At 46.5% G+C, this 16,117-nt stretch overlaps 1 protein-coding gene across 6 annotated transcripts in view; it reads right to left on the bottom strand.

Annotated features, from left to right (window-relative positions):
• Window positions 1–14,833, bottom strand: part of TBC1D4 (TBC1 domain family member 4) — a 102,612-nt gene extending 87,779 nt beyond the window's left edge. For 2 of the 6 annotated variants that reach the window (XR_013392694.1, XM_077927768.1), the window contains exon 1: window positions 13,878–14,829. Coding sequence is in view for 5 of the 6 variants with exons in the window: in XM_077927768.1 (XP_077783894.1) it covers window positions 13,878–14,327 (450 nt within the window). In the remaining variant the exon portion in view is untranslated. Of the gene's footprint in view, window positions 1–13,877 lie in introns of all 6 variants that reach the window. The other 4 variants (XM_077927771.1, XM_028728368.2, XM_077927769.1 and 1 more) reach the window with 4 other exon arrangements.
• Window positions 14,834–16,117: the final 1,284 nt, after the last annotated feature.

Below are 16,117 nucleotides of genomic sequence, written 5' to 3'. Positions count from 1 at the left end.
ATGCGCGAGGTTTTCGCGCCTTCCTCCAGTAGGCCAGCCGAAGCGAGCGGCGATGGGATGTGGGAGGGAGGGAGCTCGCCGCCCCGCGTGTGCTCGCCACCGCCGCCCCGCCTCTCGCCGCCCGAGTCACCCGCCTCCCTCCCACGGAACACAAGGCAACGTTCCGCGGCACACTAGTGTGCCGCGGAACACCGGTTGGGAAACACTGATATATTTCATATGACCAGAGAATTTGCGCCTGTCCATTGGGGGATATAGGAAGCCCTGAACACATATTTTTTAGATGTCCCTTTTACGATGAGGCACGTAGAGAAACCATTGACCCCCTGCTGGTGAGGCTTGCTGACCGCCCGGTAAAGCAAAAATTTGATCTTCTCTTAGGCAAAGACCACAAGACGACCCGCATTGTCACCAGATTCTGTGCATAGATCTGTAGGCGCAGACCATCCCCCAATTCAATCTAGTTTGTTAAGAAAATTCCCAAACCCGGACCCATGGGTCACTTCTGTAAGGTAGTCTACTTTAAAGTTTTTATGTGTTTACATGCCTATTGCAGAGACGCAGGTGGCACTGTGGGTTAAACCATAGAGCATAGGACTTGCCGATCAGAAGGTCGGCGGTTCAAATCCCTGTGATGGGGTGAGCTCCCGTTGTTCGGTCCCTGCTCCTGCCAACCTAGCAGTTCGAAAGCACGTCAAGTGCAAGTAGATAAATAGGTACCGCTCTGGCAGGAAGGTAAACGGTGTTTCCGTGCGCTGCTCTGGTTCGCCAGAAGCGGCTCAGTCATGCTGGCCACATGACCTGGAAGCTGTACGCCGGCTCCCTCGGCCAATAAAGCGAGATGAGCGCCACAACCCCAGAGCCGGCCACGACTGGACCTAATAGTCAGGGGTCCCTTTACCTATGCCTATTGCACTTTCAAACTTAAAAATCTATTGTTGTATATTATTTTAAATGTTTGTTTTGCTATTGGGATTTTAGTTCCATTTGTGTTTCTCAAGCTGGTCTCTGACCGTAATAAATTTCATGTTTCATACGGTGCTGTGCAATCTATCCTTGGCTGCACTAGAAATAATATTGTGAAGGATAAAGATCACCACTCTGCTGTAGACTGATTGCTATTTAATGACACCAAGGAGAATTTCTGAGCGATTTAGGACATTTTTCAAGGGCACATTTCAAGTGCACCGGACAAGAATTATTATTGGTGGCATTTTATCTCAAACACTGACATTAGGGATATCAGAAAATGGCGCTCGTTGGCAGTCAAATTTGGGCAGCTGAATCATGTTGCCTTCAGCCTATGTAGCTAAATCAATTATAGCTAAATCAATTAAACTTTCCAAAGAAGTCCAATTTGTCTGCAACACTGCAGAACTAGAAGAAAACTAGAGGAGGGTGTTTAAAACGAGCCCTTTAACAAGCCCAAAGCACACGGAGTTCACTATTAACAGAACATCCATATTTACCACCTGCAAAAAAACAACCCTGTTGCTCCATTGTTCTATTCCGCTGAATGGGAGTAATTTTAAATCTTACAAGTACAGTACGTTCTCAGCTATGTCAACAAAAAGAAAGCCATCATCGCTGAGCTTTTGCTTCGTTACACCAGAGTCCATTTTGGAGGAATAAAAGGCTTTTCTTATCTAACTGGGATAATATTGACTTTACAACAATCAAGTTTAACTTAACACTTCAGAAAAACAGGACACAGCATGTGATTCAATATGCCAGCTTAGAAGGTCCATATGGCTGGTGTTCTCGTTGAAATCATGTTAAATTAGCTTGAAAAACACTTAGCACAAGTACTTTGATAATCAATCAAGGGATCGTTCAAAGAGGTTTTTTTAATGCAAGTCAGGGAAAAGGGGCATGAGGATATCTGGAAAGCAATGTCCTGCTTTTACCCAGCTGGCTTATCCCTGTGTTACTTACAGCAGAAGCGACAACTTACTACTGGCCAGAGGCTTTCTACGCTAGGGTTATTTATACAAGAACTTTAATCCTGCCCTTCTATCATGCAAATATTACTCTGGAAAGCTTACAATAGTTAATATCACAATTTCAAAGCAAAATAGCAACAATAAGTAGAGAGAAGCATAACATAAAAACAGTGGTAAAAGGTAGATTATAAAACTATCCCCCCCCCAAAAAAAGCTTTCTCTAACAGGTGCTAGAGACACAAGTAGGACCACCCCCACCCCAATAATAATAATAACAACCCCATCCTATTAATATTAATATTAATATTAATACTAATACTACTACTACTAATAATAATAATAATGGGAAGACAACACAAGTTTTCATCTTTTTTAGTGTCTCTTAGGCAGATCTTGTTACGATATGGATGCAATGCGACCGCGAGCAGCAGGTGGCTTGAAAGCAAAACATAATGGGAATGTTGGAACTGTTCCGTGGGAACAGAGGGAGAGTCTTATTTCAGTGCAAAGCACCGGAAATAGCTCAGAGTGACCTGTACAGGAAGTACAGGAGGAGGAGTTTCTCTCTCTCTTCTGATGGACTCTGATGAGAGAGGACGTGTTTCTCTGTAATGCTGCAAAGACAGAAATAAAGGCATGTAAATACATTTCTGTCTCTCTCTTTCCCCTGCCTGGGGGAGGGCAGGGAAGAGTGGTGTGTTCTTCTCACATTTGAGGAGGATCGCCGATCGAGACCTTGCTTGCATCTGCTGGTGAATGCAGACAGGGAGGTCACCAGGAGATCATGCCGGGTGCCTGGAGAGTGGCCAGTTTCTCCTGGGAAGAGGAGATATCGCAGATCTTCTAACAGATCTATGATTAAAATGTGTGGGTTGCTTTTTTATTAAAGAAAGTTACTGTTTTATATCACCTGATTCTTCCTTTCTTTTCACCAACCCCCCCGTAATTATTTCGCTGCGGCCTCCCTCTTCTCTCGCACCTTGAGCCGGCCCTTTTGACAGCGACTGGTCTGTAGAGCAGGACCCCCAATGTGACCCTCCAGACCTGCTTGGACCACAATTCCCATCAGAGCCAGCCATCATGGCTCATGACCAGAGAGGATGAGAACTCTCTGGTCCCACCAACATCCGCACAGCCTCCACTCAGCTCACACAAGGCAGTCGTCAGCTTGGGCGGGTTGCACTTGTGCGGAAAATGCAGTTGTCTGCATCCAGCAAGCACCCAACACCCTGCTGGGAGCTGAGCATAGTGGGGGAGAAGGATAGTAATGGCGGACAAGTCCTTGTTCAAGGAAGTCGGTCTGTCCTCACTGGTCTTCTCTTTAGGGTCGCCTTGGACATAGCTTAGCTTGCAAATACAGTGGCACCTTGGTTCTCAAACGCCTTAGTTCTCAAACACCGAAAACCCAGAAGTAAGTGTTCCGGTTTCCAAACGTTTTTCAGAAGCCAAACGTCCTATGCGGCTGTCGTTTATTGTTTCAGAGGCACCTGCACCAATCAGAAGCTGCACCTTGGTTTTCGAACATTTCGGAAGTCAGACGGACTTCCGGAACAGATTTAAGTTTGCCGCTTATGTTTTCGCTATTTATTTTGCGTATTTGTTTTTGAGGCTTTTTTTGGTTCATTTGTTTTTGTGACTGTGTGGAACCCAGTTCAGCTACTGATTGATTGATGGTGTGACTGCGGAAATGGATAAAAGCCGCCCCCCGCATCCAAACAATGACTATCATCAGTGCAGGTAAGAAAAAAATAATAATTTTAATTTCTATCATCTACAAAACTGTCTTATTTATTTTACAGTACAGCACATTGATTATTGCTTTCATTTTATGGATCAATGTCTCGTTAGATAGTAAAATTCATGTTAAATTGCTGTTTTAGGGGTTGTTTTTAAAAGTCTGGAATGGATTGATCCATTTCACATTACTTTCTATGGGAAAGCGCTCCTTGGTTTTGGAATGGACTTCTGGAACGGATTAAGTTTGAGAACCAAGGTACCACTATAATGGCTTATGGCAAAGGCCCACTGCCCTATGACTCAAGTTATCCTTGTAGTGCAGCTTTGCTCATGCAAGTGAAGTCATTGCCCAAGACTGACTTCCCAGGACGCACCTCTTCTCTCTGATTCCAACCACCTTCCTCTCCAACTATGAGTCAACAAGGCCCCTTACGGGATGCGTCTATCAAAGACTTGGATCTCCAACAATATCATTTGAACTAGGAACTCGCCTGGAAACAGACAGACTCTGAGCTGGTAAGTGGTCACCCAAGTTTTTAGTACAAATATTCAAGCATAGAAAACAACTCAACCCTTTCAACCCAGCTGACTGTTGATATGTCTGGCAGGATGTGGGTGGCGCTGTGGGTTAAACCACAGAGCCTAGGGCTTGCCGTTCAGGAGGTCGGCGGTTTGAATCCCCTTGACAGGGGGAGCTCCCGTTGCTCGGTCCCTGCTCCTGCCAACCTAGCAGTTCGAAAGCACACCAGTGCAAGTAGATAAATAGGTAAGGTAAACAGCGTTTCCATGTGCTGTTCTGGTTTCGCCAGAAGCGGCTTAGTCATGCTGGCCACATGACCCGGAAGCTGTCTGCGGACAAACGCCAACTCCCTCGGCATATAGAGCAAGAAGGTGAGTGCATAACTCCAGAGTCGTCCGCGACTGGACTTAACTGTCAGGGGTACCTTTAAGCTTGCGGATACCACTTTCATGGGCTTAGATGGTACTGTTTTTGGCTACAAAAAGATCCACACTCAGAGTTTGCTATTTTTATATAGAATTCCAGGATTACTATTTTTTTTAAAATGCATGCATATCAGGCAAGTACAGTGTCCTTTAAAATCCTATGACGTTAGCAGCCAGCTATCTTTCTTTGTAGTATTAAGTAGGTTATGCTGACTCACCGACGCAAGGTGCCTAAAATATATGCAAAGGTGCAGTCGTCCAAGAGGAAGATGAAAAACTAGATAGAAGAAGCTACTGCACAGTTTCACAACTAAGATTCTTTGGGTTGTTTCTTTTCATATACTCCTGAGGAAACAGAGGCCTAGTGCTGAGGGCACTTTTGAACTCAGAACCTTCTAGACAGGCTACTTGCAAGACTGGCTGGTTATGTCCAGAATCCATAACATGTGATTGGTACTAAAAAAAGTTAGTTCGCAAAAATGAACTGCTTCCTTTCTGAGCGAGTCCCCAATTTTTCAGAGCCAATCTGTTTTTTTTCCTTCTCAATTTATTTGTTTCATTTGGACAAACTATCCTATGTTTGATACACACTCTGTACATTCAGATCCACAAAGACTGAAAATTAAAATCATCATCTTTGATAAACAATGCCCTACACACATATTGACAAACATCGGCAACCCTAAGGAAGGCGATTCTGCAATTCACATTCAATTAAGATATATTGCTAAATCTGCTTACCATATACTTTCAGCTTTAGACTCTTACAGAAAATATAAGCCGGGAACCAGAAAAATATGGATTACCGTATTTTTCGCCCCATAGGACGCACTGGCCCATAGGACGCACCAAGTTTTTTGGGGGGGAAATAAAGAAAAAAAAATTATTTCCCCCCCAGGCGCTTGTGGGGCAGGCAGTGGGGAGAAGCGCTCTTCTCCCCGCCACCTGCCTGCAGACCAGGTCCGGGGACAGCGGGAAGACGCGCTGCGCCTCCCAGCTGTCCCCGGAGCTTGCGGGGCTGGTGGCGGGGAGAAGCACGCGTCTCCCCGCCGTCAGCCTCCAAACCACATCGGGAGACAGCGGGATGGCGGCGTTCCGCCTCCCCGCTGTCCCCCGACCTTGTGGGGCTGGCGCTGCGGCTCTCCTGAAGCCTGGAGAGCGAGAGGGGTCAGTGCGCACCGACCCCTCTCGCTCTCCAGGCTTCAGCGAAAGCCTGCATTCGCCCCATATGACGCACACACATTTCCCCTTCATTTTTGGAGGGGAAAAAGTGCGTCCTATAGGGCGAAAAATACGGTAGCTACTGCAGGCCCCATGGCCAAATCTGATTACCTCCTGGCTCCTCTGTTGCAATTTCACAAACAAGAGGGGCGTGTGGAAGTAATGGTATCCCTGATAAATGGAGCTTGCTAGCAGTCCACTTTGGGTGGCCAGAGCCCAAAGACATTTCTCTCCCTCAGTGCAGATCAGGAACGACAGAAAAATAATCTTTAGAAAACTGTTATTTAATATTTAAATTTTAGATTATAGCTTGCCATTTGAATTTTTTTATGCTTTTTATGGTAGCATCCTACAATGGCTTGTATTAGAACTTGTCCCAATTTTTATTCCAACTTCCTCCTACAGTATTCCAGGAATCATCTTATAGGAAAATTGTACAAAATGGCTACCCAGTAGCCATTTCCCTCCCACGATGTCCAAAATAAGTAAAATTTTCATTACAAGGAATAATAAAAGCATAAATTCCATTCTTTGTCGAGAAAGAGCATGTCTTTGCAATAATTTTCAACATCAAAAACTTTTGGTTACATCATGCCCACACGCTGTAAATTCAGGTTTTCTAAGCCTAGTTTTTCCACCAAAAAACCTAGGCTACAAGTGCATTTATAACAAAAATTAGGCATTTATAAAATCTTTTGAGTGCTGGTGTATTTTTTTTCTGAAATCTTCATCATTTTATTGAGCTCTGTGTAAAATTTCAAAGAGATCTGATCATTGGTTATGGAGGAAAAAAATAAAATGTACACAAGGGTATCTTGTGCTGAGGGTCTCAAGAAGGACAGACAACGCAGATTTAACGAAACTTCCAAGTGCTATAAAATTAAAACCGTTTGAGATAGAGGGGGGAATTTAAGGGGGTTTCTTTCAACCATAAGGGGAAAGTGTACACCAAATTTCATCAACATCCGAGACGGAGGGTGACCTGACCTCGTTGAAATGACGTGGAATGACCCGCTAAATCCTTAATGTACAACTCTTCTGAGAATTAACTGCCCCTGTTTCCACCCTGAGTCACAGTGCCATGCACAGGCGATCCGTCAGCCTCTCCATAGCCCACTGCAGAAAATGAGGATGCTGCAACTCTAAATGAGGAAAATGCAACTCTACCCAAATATTTTTGTTTGAAAAGACAAGAAGATACCCTGGGCCAGAACTATCTATTTTGTCCCCTTAATGCTGATTTTTCCGAAGGAAGAAAATTACTAGTACAACTAACACAACAAAATCAGAAATAATGTTCACCCTCAAAGGGGAAAAAAGTGAAATACAAGATCACACGTCTCTTTATTGTGAAGTCTTACACAAAAATTTTAACTCGCTCTCTTTGCAGTCTTCTTCAGTCAGAAAAATAAAAAATGGAAATTACAGTTTTGTGAGTGCTTTTTAATGTGTGGTTAAAAGGAGAAACTCTTTCCACTTACAAATCATAACCTCTATAAGGAAAGCTATTCTGAAGCCATAAATTAAACCAAGCATTGCCAAGCTAAAATTACGCTCACTTTGAAGTTTCCCGCTTGCTAATATAAAGACGTTTCAGGCCCCACAAACAGACGCGTGGAAATTTATTAGGTATCACATATAATCCAAAGCAGTCCAGTTGCTTGAGAAACTTCAAAAACAGGGCAATTGCTCTTCTCTGCCTCAAGGATAGGATATATAATAAAATGTAACCCAAAATTGTTAAGGTACCCTCCGTAACATCCAGAATGCCTCAATCTGAGTGTATGTACAATTTAGGAACACACAGAGGAGGGGAATCTGGCCCTCCAGATGTTCTTGGACTACAACTCCCATCATCCTTCATGCTGGCTGGGCTACATCTTCCCCATCCCTGAGCTACTGTGGGGATCCACATTTTGGGGATGCCCTTTGCGCTGAGACCAAATCTATGGTTATCATCAGCCAGCCCTGTGTTTCCTCTGACTCAGGGTATCGCCTGGCATCGTGCTGAGCTTTCAAATCTCTCAGAAACAGCAACATTTCTTGCTATTTTCCAAATAATCTCAGACTCTGGAGAGGGGAGAGACAGCTACCCTCACCTGTGTCTTCCCTGGCTGAAGACGTGCATTTGAGGACCTTCGGTGCCAAAATGGGACATGGGCCGAGAACAGAGTGGATAAAAATCAATGATTTATTTTTTTTAATGGATTTTTTTGATTTAAATTGGATTTTTAAAATAAAATGATTTTGGAGGGGAAATCTTTCTAAAGATAATTTTCTATTTAAGTTACATTATAGCCCATCAGGAAAGAAGGATTTGTTTTAAGTTTTTCATGTGTGCTAAAACTCAGTCTAAGTTTTTTTTTTTTAAAAAAAATTGTTTAACCACATCAGTTAACAAACATGGATACACATGCTATAATGTTATTTTAAACAAATGGTTTAAATTGTTAGTAAGGAAATGGTTATTTTTCTCCTTCCAATAAAGTACAGCACAAAAGTTGTCCAAATATAAACAGTTAACTTAGTAAACCTCACAATAATTTCATAATTATCGATCTATGTATTTCTAATAGTCTAACCAAATCAGAATTTTTGGATAAGAGTTGTAAAAACTACTCTGAAAATTTATTGTTTCAAAAATGAAACCTTCATCTGGTTGCAAATATTAAGATTATAGCAGCAAGAATGAGTCTTTTGGTAAAAAAATGATTTAAACCAAGTCTTACTGACTAGTGATTTAAATCATGATTTTAAACGATTTGATTTAAATCAAATCCACCCTGGCCGGGAACGAGGCATTTCTGCACCTACCCATCAAAATGTGGGCTGCAAAAATCATCTCAGAATAAAGTAGTGTTCTAGCACAGAGCGACACTCATGGACTCAAATGTTGAGACGCAGGAAGTCCATTGCTACTTTGGGCTTTGATTTGGAAGTGACGCTTCCAGTAGCTACCCGGAACTATATCCGGAAAAGCAAAGTTCATCTGCTTTTACACACACACACACACACACACACACACACACACACACACACAAAATTCTGTGTCTGTATTGCTAGTTAATTCTGAACAACTACCGAAAGTTGTTGCTCCCATTCCTCCTATGACATGCCTGAAACAAGAGGTCAAAACTCGTACCCAGTACATCCTAATAAAGAAGCATTCAGAACACAGTTCCCTCCCAGGCTCCTGGCAGAGTTCCAGGAAACTGATGTGATGCGCAGTCTGGCAGATCTCAGTCCTACACCAAGCCTTTCTGCCATCAAGCTGATTTATTCCAGCAGAACCTTGCAGAAGTCTCTTAGCCTCCATCACAAGTGCTCAGGCTGAAGTTTTCTAAATGTGCTTTTGACTCTCAGGTCATGCAGCAGGGAAACACAAGTTGTTCATAATGTTTTGTTCTTTCGGAACATGCTGCATTTTTTGTCATTTAGGGGTAGCTACATGGGGAAATGAGCTGGAACACAGCAAAGCCTAGGGCGCATCTATAAAGTACTTTGTTCCTTTAACATATCAGGCAATTTCTATGCATGTATTTCTGAAAACGTTTTCAGAAATCTCCTAATGTCCTGGAATATTTAGCTGCCTTTTCTGAAAATTTGTTTCACAATGGCACTTTGAGTTAATGTTTTTATATGTTGCTACGTTAAATGTTGGAAACCTCCCTTAATTTTAAGACGGCCAGGGCAGTGTTAGAAACTGCGATAGAAAAGCTATTTGCCACAAGGCTCCTGGGTTGTGAGTGCCAAAACAAAGTGTATAGTTGCACGCATATACTGAGCAACACTTTATACTTTTTGAAAAGCATGAACTAAAATGCGCTACTCTGCAGATCAGCTGATTTGTGCAGCAGCGAAGCACCAAAAGACATGCAAATCAGCTGATACATGAGGCAGCGCAGCAGGGGGGAAAATAAACATGGCAACCATAATGTATATTTTGGCCACAGGAAGACACTATATAATTCCTGAAAATAGAAGGGGCAGTTTTAAAGTAATAGCTTCTGCAGGCAAACATTTATCATCACTTTTATGTGCGCACACAAACACATACACATCTTCTCTTACTACACCAGTACAGTGAATAATTCTACTAAGAACTGTTTTGGTGACTGATCACAAACTACGCACTAAGATCTCCCAGGTTAACTTACTATTTAAAAAGCCAACTTTTGACAGACCTGCCCGTAGCTACAATGAGTTACCTATTTATAGTCCAGTCCTGCATCTTAATGGGTCAGGCAGGTGGCAAGAATGTTTGCTTGACACAAAACGTCCTTCACGGGAGAAATGTGTAGATGTGATGCTGCATGCTGGGCAAGTTAATATTCTGCACAAGGACATTTATTTCATACTTCCTGGAAGTCACAATGAAGAAAGAGGAGCTTCGGCTTAAGTAGTTCTGTGATGGAATAAATCCAAATGAATGAGCTAACTCATAGCAAATCCTCAGTCACAGTGATCTCTTTAAACCATTTCTGGTGAAGCTGAACCTGTAGAATGCACTTGCTTTAGCACAAGCTTGAGACTCACTTCCCAGATCTGTGAAACAGAGACCCCATGCATGAATAGGGCAGACTTCTAGATAAACCTATCCATTGTGCATCTACTATATGGCTAAAGCGAGAAGCTCTGTAAGAGGCGTACAGTGATGCCTCGCAAGACGAAAAGAATCCGTTCCGCGATTCTCTTTGTCTTGCGGTTTTTTCGTCTTGCGAAGCAAGCCCATTAGCGGCTTAGCGCTATTAGCGGCTTAGCGGATCAGCTGATAAGCGGCTTAGCGATCAGCTGTTAAGCGGCTTAGCGGATCAGCTGATAAGTGGCTTAGCGGCTCAGCTGTTAAGCGGCTTAGCGATCAGCTGATAAGCGGCTTAGCGGCTCAGCTGTTAAGCGGCTTAGCGGATCAGCTGATAAGCGGCTTAGCGGCTTGGGAAAAGGGGGGGGAGGAAAAAAACCCTGCAGGAACTCGCAAGACATTTTCGTCTTGCGAAGCAAGCCCATAGGAAATTCGTTTTGCGAAGCACCTCCAAAACGGAAAACCCTTTCGTCTAGCGGGTTTTCCATCTTGCGAGGCATTCGTCTTGCGGGGCACCACTGTATATCACTTCAAAACTAACGTGCGGCTTGATCCTCAGCTTTCCATCCCATAGTTTAGCACAGTGATGAAGACTGTGCTACCTGTGCTCTCTTGAGCGTTCCACACAGGAATGGTCAACTAGCTGTGCAGCAAGACTTTTCAAACAAGTTGGCTCTCAATCCTTGTGAAGCAAAACAAAGCACCCAGCCATTCTTAGAAAACCATTTTTTAAAAAATATATATATATCCTGCTTCCTTTGCATTATTTCCCTTTAAGCTTTGTCTGAAGTGGGTTGTTTTGGCATTTCAACTATTTAGCTGAGTAAGGGTAATTGTGGGTCACAGTGAATCAGAACCAGAAAAAAGTTTGAAATTCATCCCATTTTGATTACATTGTGCCTCAGACAACTCAGCTCATTATAACAGCAGATATCTTAGAATCTGAGCCCTTTAACTTGCTTAAAGGTGTTAAACTTGGGATAGATTTGTGCTCCAAGATATTCTGCAGAAAACTTAACTGAAATAGAGCATCTATACCAAGAGAACTTACCATTTCATTCCATGTTTCTGTCCCTGCCTGCCCTAAACAGAACAGATTGCAGGCAGCTGCGATTGCAAAACTGCTGCAGGCCACATGAACTGAGAGGCATTAATAAAAGCTTGTAAAGATCTCCAGAACTTTATAGAGCCAACCAAGTTTTCTAGGCAACCGATGTGACCTCAAAAGCAACCCCGGTAAAAGTCACCAGAGCCAAGCTTTTAGTGGCTCCTGAGTATCTGATACCCCAGACCCGCACTTCTTTCAAGAAGCTCAGAGTATCTTACACCTGGTTCCCAGATAATCTCGTATATACGGTGAGGCCAGAGCAAGCCAAGACCAGGTGCTCAGCTTCAGCCTTCAGGGTATTCCAGATAAGGTGCAACTGGTGTTTTATTACGGCACAGAAGCAATCTGGACAGATTGCACATTGCTGGGATAGCACATATTGGCAAGCAGCAGCACTATGAGCCATCAACACAAATGTTGCTGTTCTTTGTCGTCGTCCTGTAACTGCAAGCGCCAAGCCAAGAAACTGCCCACCTGGTTGCACCTTGAAGCAACCGCCATAGCTGGAGATTTGGGCATGATGGGGTTTTTTTCCATTAAAAATGAGGAAAATGCATGTCCAAGATACAAGGTCATAGAGAGAGCCCCGGAAGATCAAACCATCTACAGTAGACCAGCATCCTGTTGTCACAATGGGCAGCTGGATGCCTGTGATAAACAGGGGAGACCTCATAGTCTCCAAACCATGGACCTATCTCCTTCATTGCATCTGAATGCATTTGTCTTAAGAATTAGCATACTTCTGCATAGCAAACACAACTTGGTATCTCACATCTCCTCTGTGTTTCCCTCCTCCTCTCCATTCACCTGAAGCAGTGGTTACGGAGGTTTCATTATTCAAAAGGAACATCTGAGCTAGATTTGGGTCCTGATTTCAAAGATACTAATTCTCCGTATCTATGCATAGTTGTTTTTTAAAAAATCCCCCTAGCTGGAGTTGTCTAAAGCTAATGCAATGAGAGCATGGTGGGATGTAACATGGGGAGAGCTCTAGGGAAAGGTAACTGAAAATACCCAACAATATTTGGGTAGCAGAAGGAATGAACCAAGATTAAGAACAGCAAGGCCAAAATGTGTCCTATTGAAATAGAACGATTTGGAAGGGAAGGTTTAGTGGCAAAGATGGATACTCCTGCTATTAGCATTTAAGTGACAGTTACCCAGCATAAGTACTGAGGCTCTTACATATACATTTATTCTCAGGGGCGGGGATTTTCTTCTAAGTAAACATGCATTGTGCAATACTCAGAAAATCAAATCATATTATTTCCCCCTTACAGCTGCTGCTGCACCAGAATTTGTTTTTTATTTAGGCGCAATGAAAGCACAGTGTGTTTTGAATTCAGATGGCATATTTTTAGGGTTTAATTAGAAACAGATCAGGACCTGCACCCGCTACTGCCCTATATTGACTCTTGGCTCAGAGAACAGCCTGGTTAGAGTCTCCTTCATGAATGCAGTCACTTGTGGGACTCGTTCTGTATAGGAGACAGAACTCAAGGGAAGTACAGGCTGCCGTTCTCACACTGCTTTTTCCACAGTTCCACTGCCATCCCCAGCACCACACTCATGTAAGTGAAATATGTCACCTGGCTATACATTAACAGGAATATACACCTCTGCAAATCTAGAAACCCACCATGATTCACCAGAAAGTTACTTTCCCTTCTGCATGTAACCACAGGGCAGAGCAGACTCTGCAAAGAACCACCTTGGACACAATGCTACTCTCCTGGATTACTAGCTAGGTGTTCACAGCTTCAGAAAGGTGTGCATCACAGCTATCCATCACAGCCTTTGAGCATTACATTTGCCCAATTCTAAGCAAGTTTCCTCTGAAGCTCAAGTGAGTCCAGTGATGCTTTTTCTCAAGCTACCGTGCACCTTGCCGTAGCCTTCAGATCATTTTCACCAGAATGCTAGTCTGCTTTAGGAGACTAGACCAAAGCACATTCTGTCATTCTGTGAATTCATTCCACTTTGGGGTAACCCGGGTGTTTTCCCCACATGTCTGGTGCAAGAACCCTTGGAGCTGGGTTCAAATCCCACTTTGAGTTACAGACCTTTCCGGCGGCCCTAGCCTGGACCATTACAAGGATACAAATGCGGTTTGTTTGCACACTCGGACTGGCAACACCCCGCGCGTGGCCTTCCTTCGGGGGAGGGCGGAGGAGGAGGAGGAGGAAGAGGCGCGCGCCACATTGCAGAGGCGGGCCGAGGGAGCCGCTGCGCCGCATGGCGCGGGCCGCTTCTTCATCCCTTGCGCGCCCGCGGCCAAAGCGCGGAAGCGGCGCTGCCCATGGCTCGACCCCAGCCCTTCCCCCCCCCCCGCCCCTGGACTTGCCTGGCTGGGGTCGGTGGCCTTGAAGACGTGGCAAGCCATGGGGGACTCGGGGTCGTCGGGCTGCGCCTTGATCAGGTAGGCGAAGTAGGTGAGGTCGTGGCTGTTGTGGATGAAGCGCGCGATGTGCTGCGCCTTGTGCTCGAAGATGAAGACGGCCGGGTTGGCGGCGCTGCTGGCCGACGGGATGCAGCGCAGGTTGGGCGAGCCCAGCAGCAGCAGCACTTCGCGGGCCGGCACCGCGCTGGGCTCCTGCTTCTGGCTGCGCCGACGGATCTCGGCCACCAGCCAAGGCAGCATGGGCAGCGTGGTGCGCCGGTCCAGGCACGACCAGCCCACGTACCACAGCCTGAAGCGCTTCTCCCCCGACGGCGCCTTGCCGACGCCTTGCAGCGGGTCGGCGGGGGGCTCCAGGGGGTGAGAGATCGCCCCGTCCGAGCTCGCCTTCTCCATGAGGCCGGCAGGAGCCCCCGCCAAAGGCGTCCTCGCTTTCCTTTGCGGCGTCCCAAGAAGGAGCGCAGCCTTGCGCGGCCCTCGGAAAGCAGGTCACCTGCAGCTCAGCGCGGCTCCCGGGCGAGGAAACGGGCCGCCAGGGGACATCTCATGCCCTGCCGCAAGCAGCGAGGCAGCACGTCGGGGCGGCGGACTCTTCGCGCATGGATCCCGGTGCCGCGATCCCTCGGAGGTGCTGCAGGGCTCCGGGGCGCGACCCTCTCCCAGCACCCGCCTGGAGCTGCGCGACGGCCGTCCGCGCCCGCCTCCTGCGCCCGCCCACCCCGCCGGGCAGCGCCAGTGAGGCGGCCGCGAGGGCTGCCTCCTCCCGCCTCCTCGGAGCGAGGGGTGGCGCACGGAAAGGCGACGCGCCTGGGAGGCGGGCTGGACGGCTCGGCCCGCCCTCCCCTGCAGTTTGCCCGCAAAGGAGACTCGCCGCGTCGTTTCCCGACGGCCAAAACAAAACGAGACGCGCCTCGCTCCCGGAGGCTCCCCGTCCCCGCCTCGACGCGGCTGCAGAAGCCGATCCGCGCTCCAGCCAGCCTAGGCGAAGCGACAGTCCTCTCGCCGTCTGCGCATCCTCCGCGCCCGGCGCGCATGTGTGCGCGTCGGGCCGCACATGCCCAGCAGCAGAAGGGGAGGAAGGAGCGGCGTCGGCGGCTTCATGCACGCACCCTTCGCCGTCCGCTGGCTGCCGCAGGGCGGATCTAGCGGCAAGATCCGGCAGAGGCGTCGCAAGCGCGATCCTGAGCGGGTTAACTTGGAAGTTGAAGCGCGGGCTTCAGTGGCGTCTTTTGCGCCCGGGTTGCGCGCCTGCCTTCTTGCTTGGTAGTCGCCGCCGTCGAACCAGCGCAACTTACGCGTCAAGGCTCTAACTTACTTAGGCGGGGGGGGGGGCGAAAGGGAGAGGAAACAAAGGGCGGGGGGAGCTGATGGACTGAGGGATTTATTGTGACATAAGCCACCATAACGCCACAAGGGGCATAATTCCCAGCCCTGTCGTAATGCAATGAGCATTGCTGGATATTACTCCCTGAGGGGCTTTGAGGTGAAAGAAAAACACCCAAGATTCAATATTAAAAATAAATGAAGTTGTGATCTGTGGGTGAGGGTAGCCGATGGGTCTCAAACCCTTGAGTTAGGGACTTTCCCTGCATGTGAAGATAAGCTTCAATGGATTGAGCAGATGAGACCCATAGCAGGTCCAAGGGTGGAAAAGATGGTTTCTGCACATGGTGTAGAGGGAAGTGAGGGGCAGATGGGGCTCGTCAACCTGGGAAGGTTGCCCATCTGGGAGAAGAAAAACCCTGACCCTAAACCTCCGCTGCCTTGCCGAATTTTTCCACAGAGATTAAAGAGTAAACCTTACATCCATCCCTGAGATGGTTGTGTATGCCGCCTTCCGGCAAATCCTGCTCTGATTTCCTCTGGACGGGGGTCCCAGGCCCTGTGGAGGTGCTGCTAAGAAAGAATGATGACCCGGTATGCTGAAGTCAGAGGGACTTACGTATGAAACAAGCCCACTTAGGAGGATCTTGGAGCAGGTCATGTTCAGGGCGTAAGAATTTCTATTGAGCTCTGCCTGGTGTGTCATGCTTGCGCCCAAGGCCAGAACATGAATCGTCTGAGGCGCAGTGGTGGCTGGTGCCCATTGGAACCGCAGAGCCAGTGTCAATTATTTCTAGTTTTGGTCTCCGTGCTGAGTTGTCTGAGGACAACTGAAAGCAGGCAGGTGGGGATTAGCTGGCCAG

The sequence above is a fragment of the Podarcis muralis genome, chromosome 4 (assembly GCF_964188315.1).
Source record: "Podarcis muralis chromosome 4, rPodMur119.hap1.1, whole genome shotgun sequence".
Taxonomy (NCBI): Eukaryota; Metazoa; Chordata; class Lepidosauria; order Squamata; family Lacertidae; genus Podarcis; species Podarcis muralis.
This window is presented reverse-complemented; position numbering and strand designations above follow the sequence as displayed.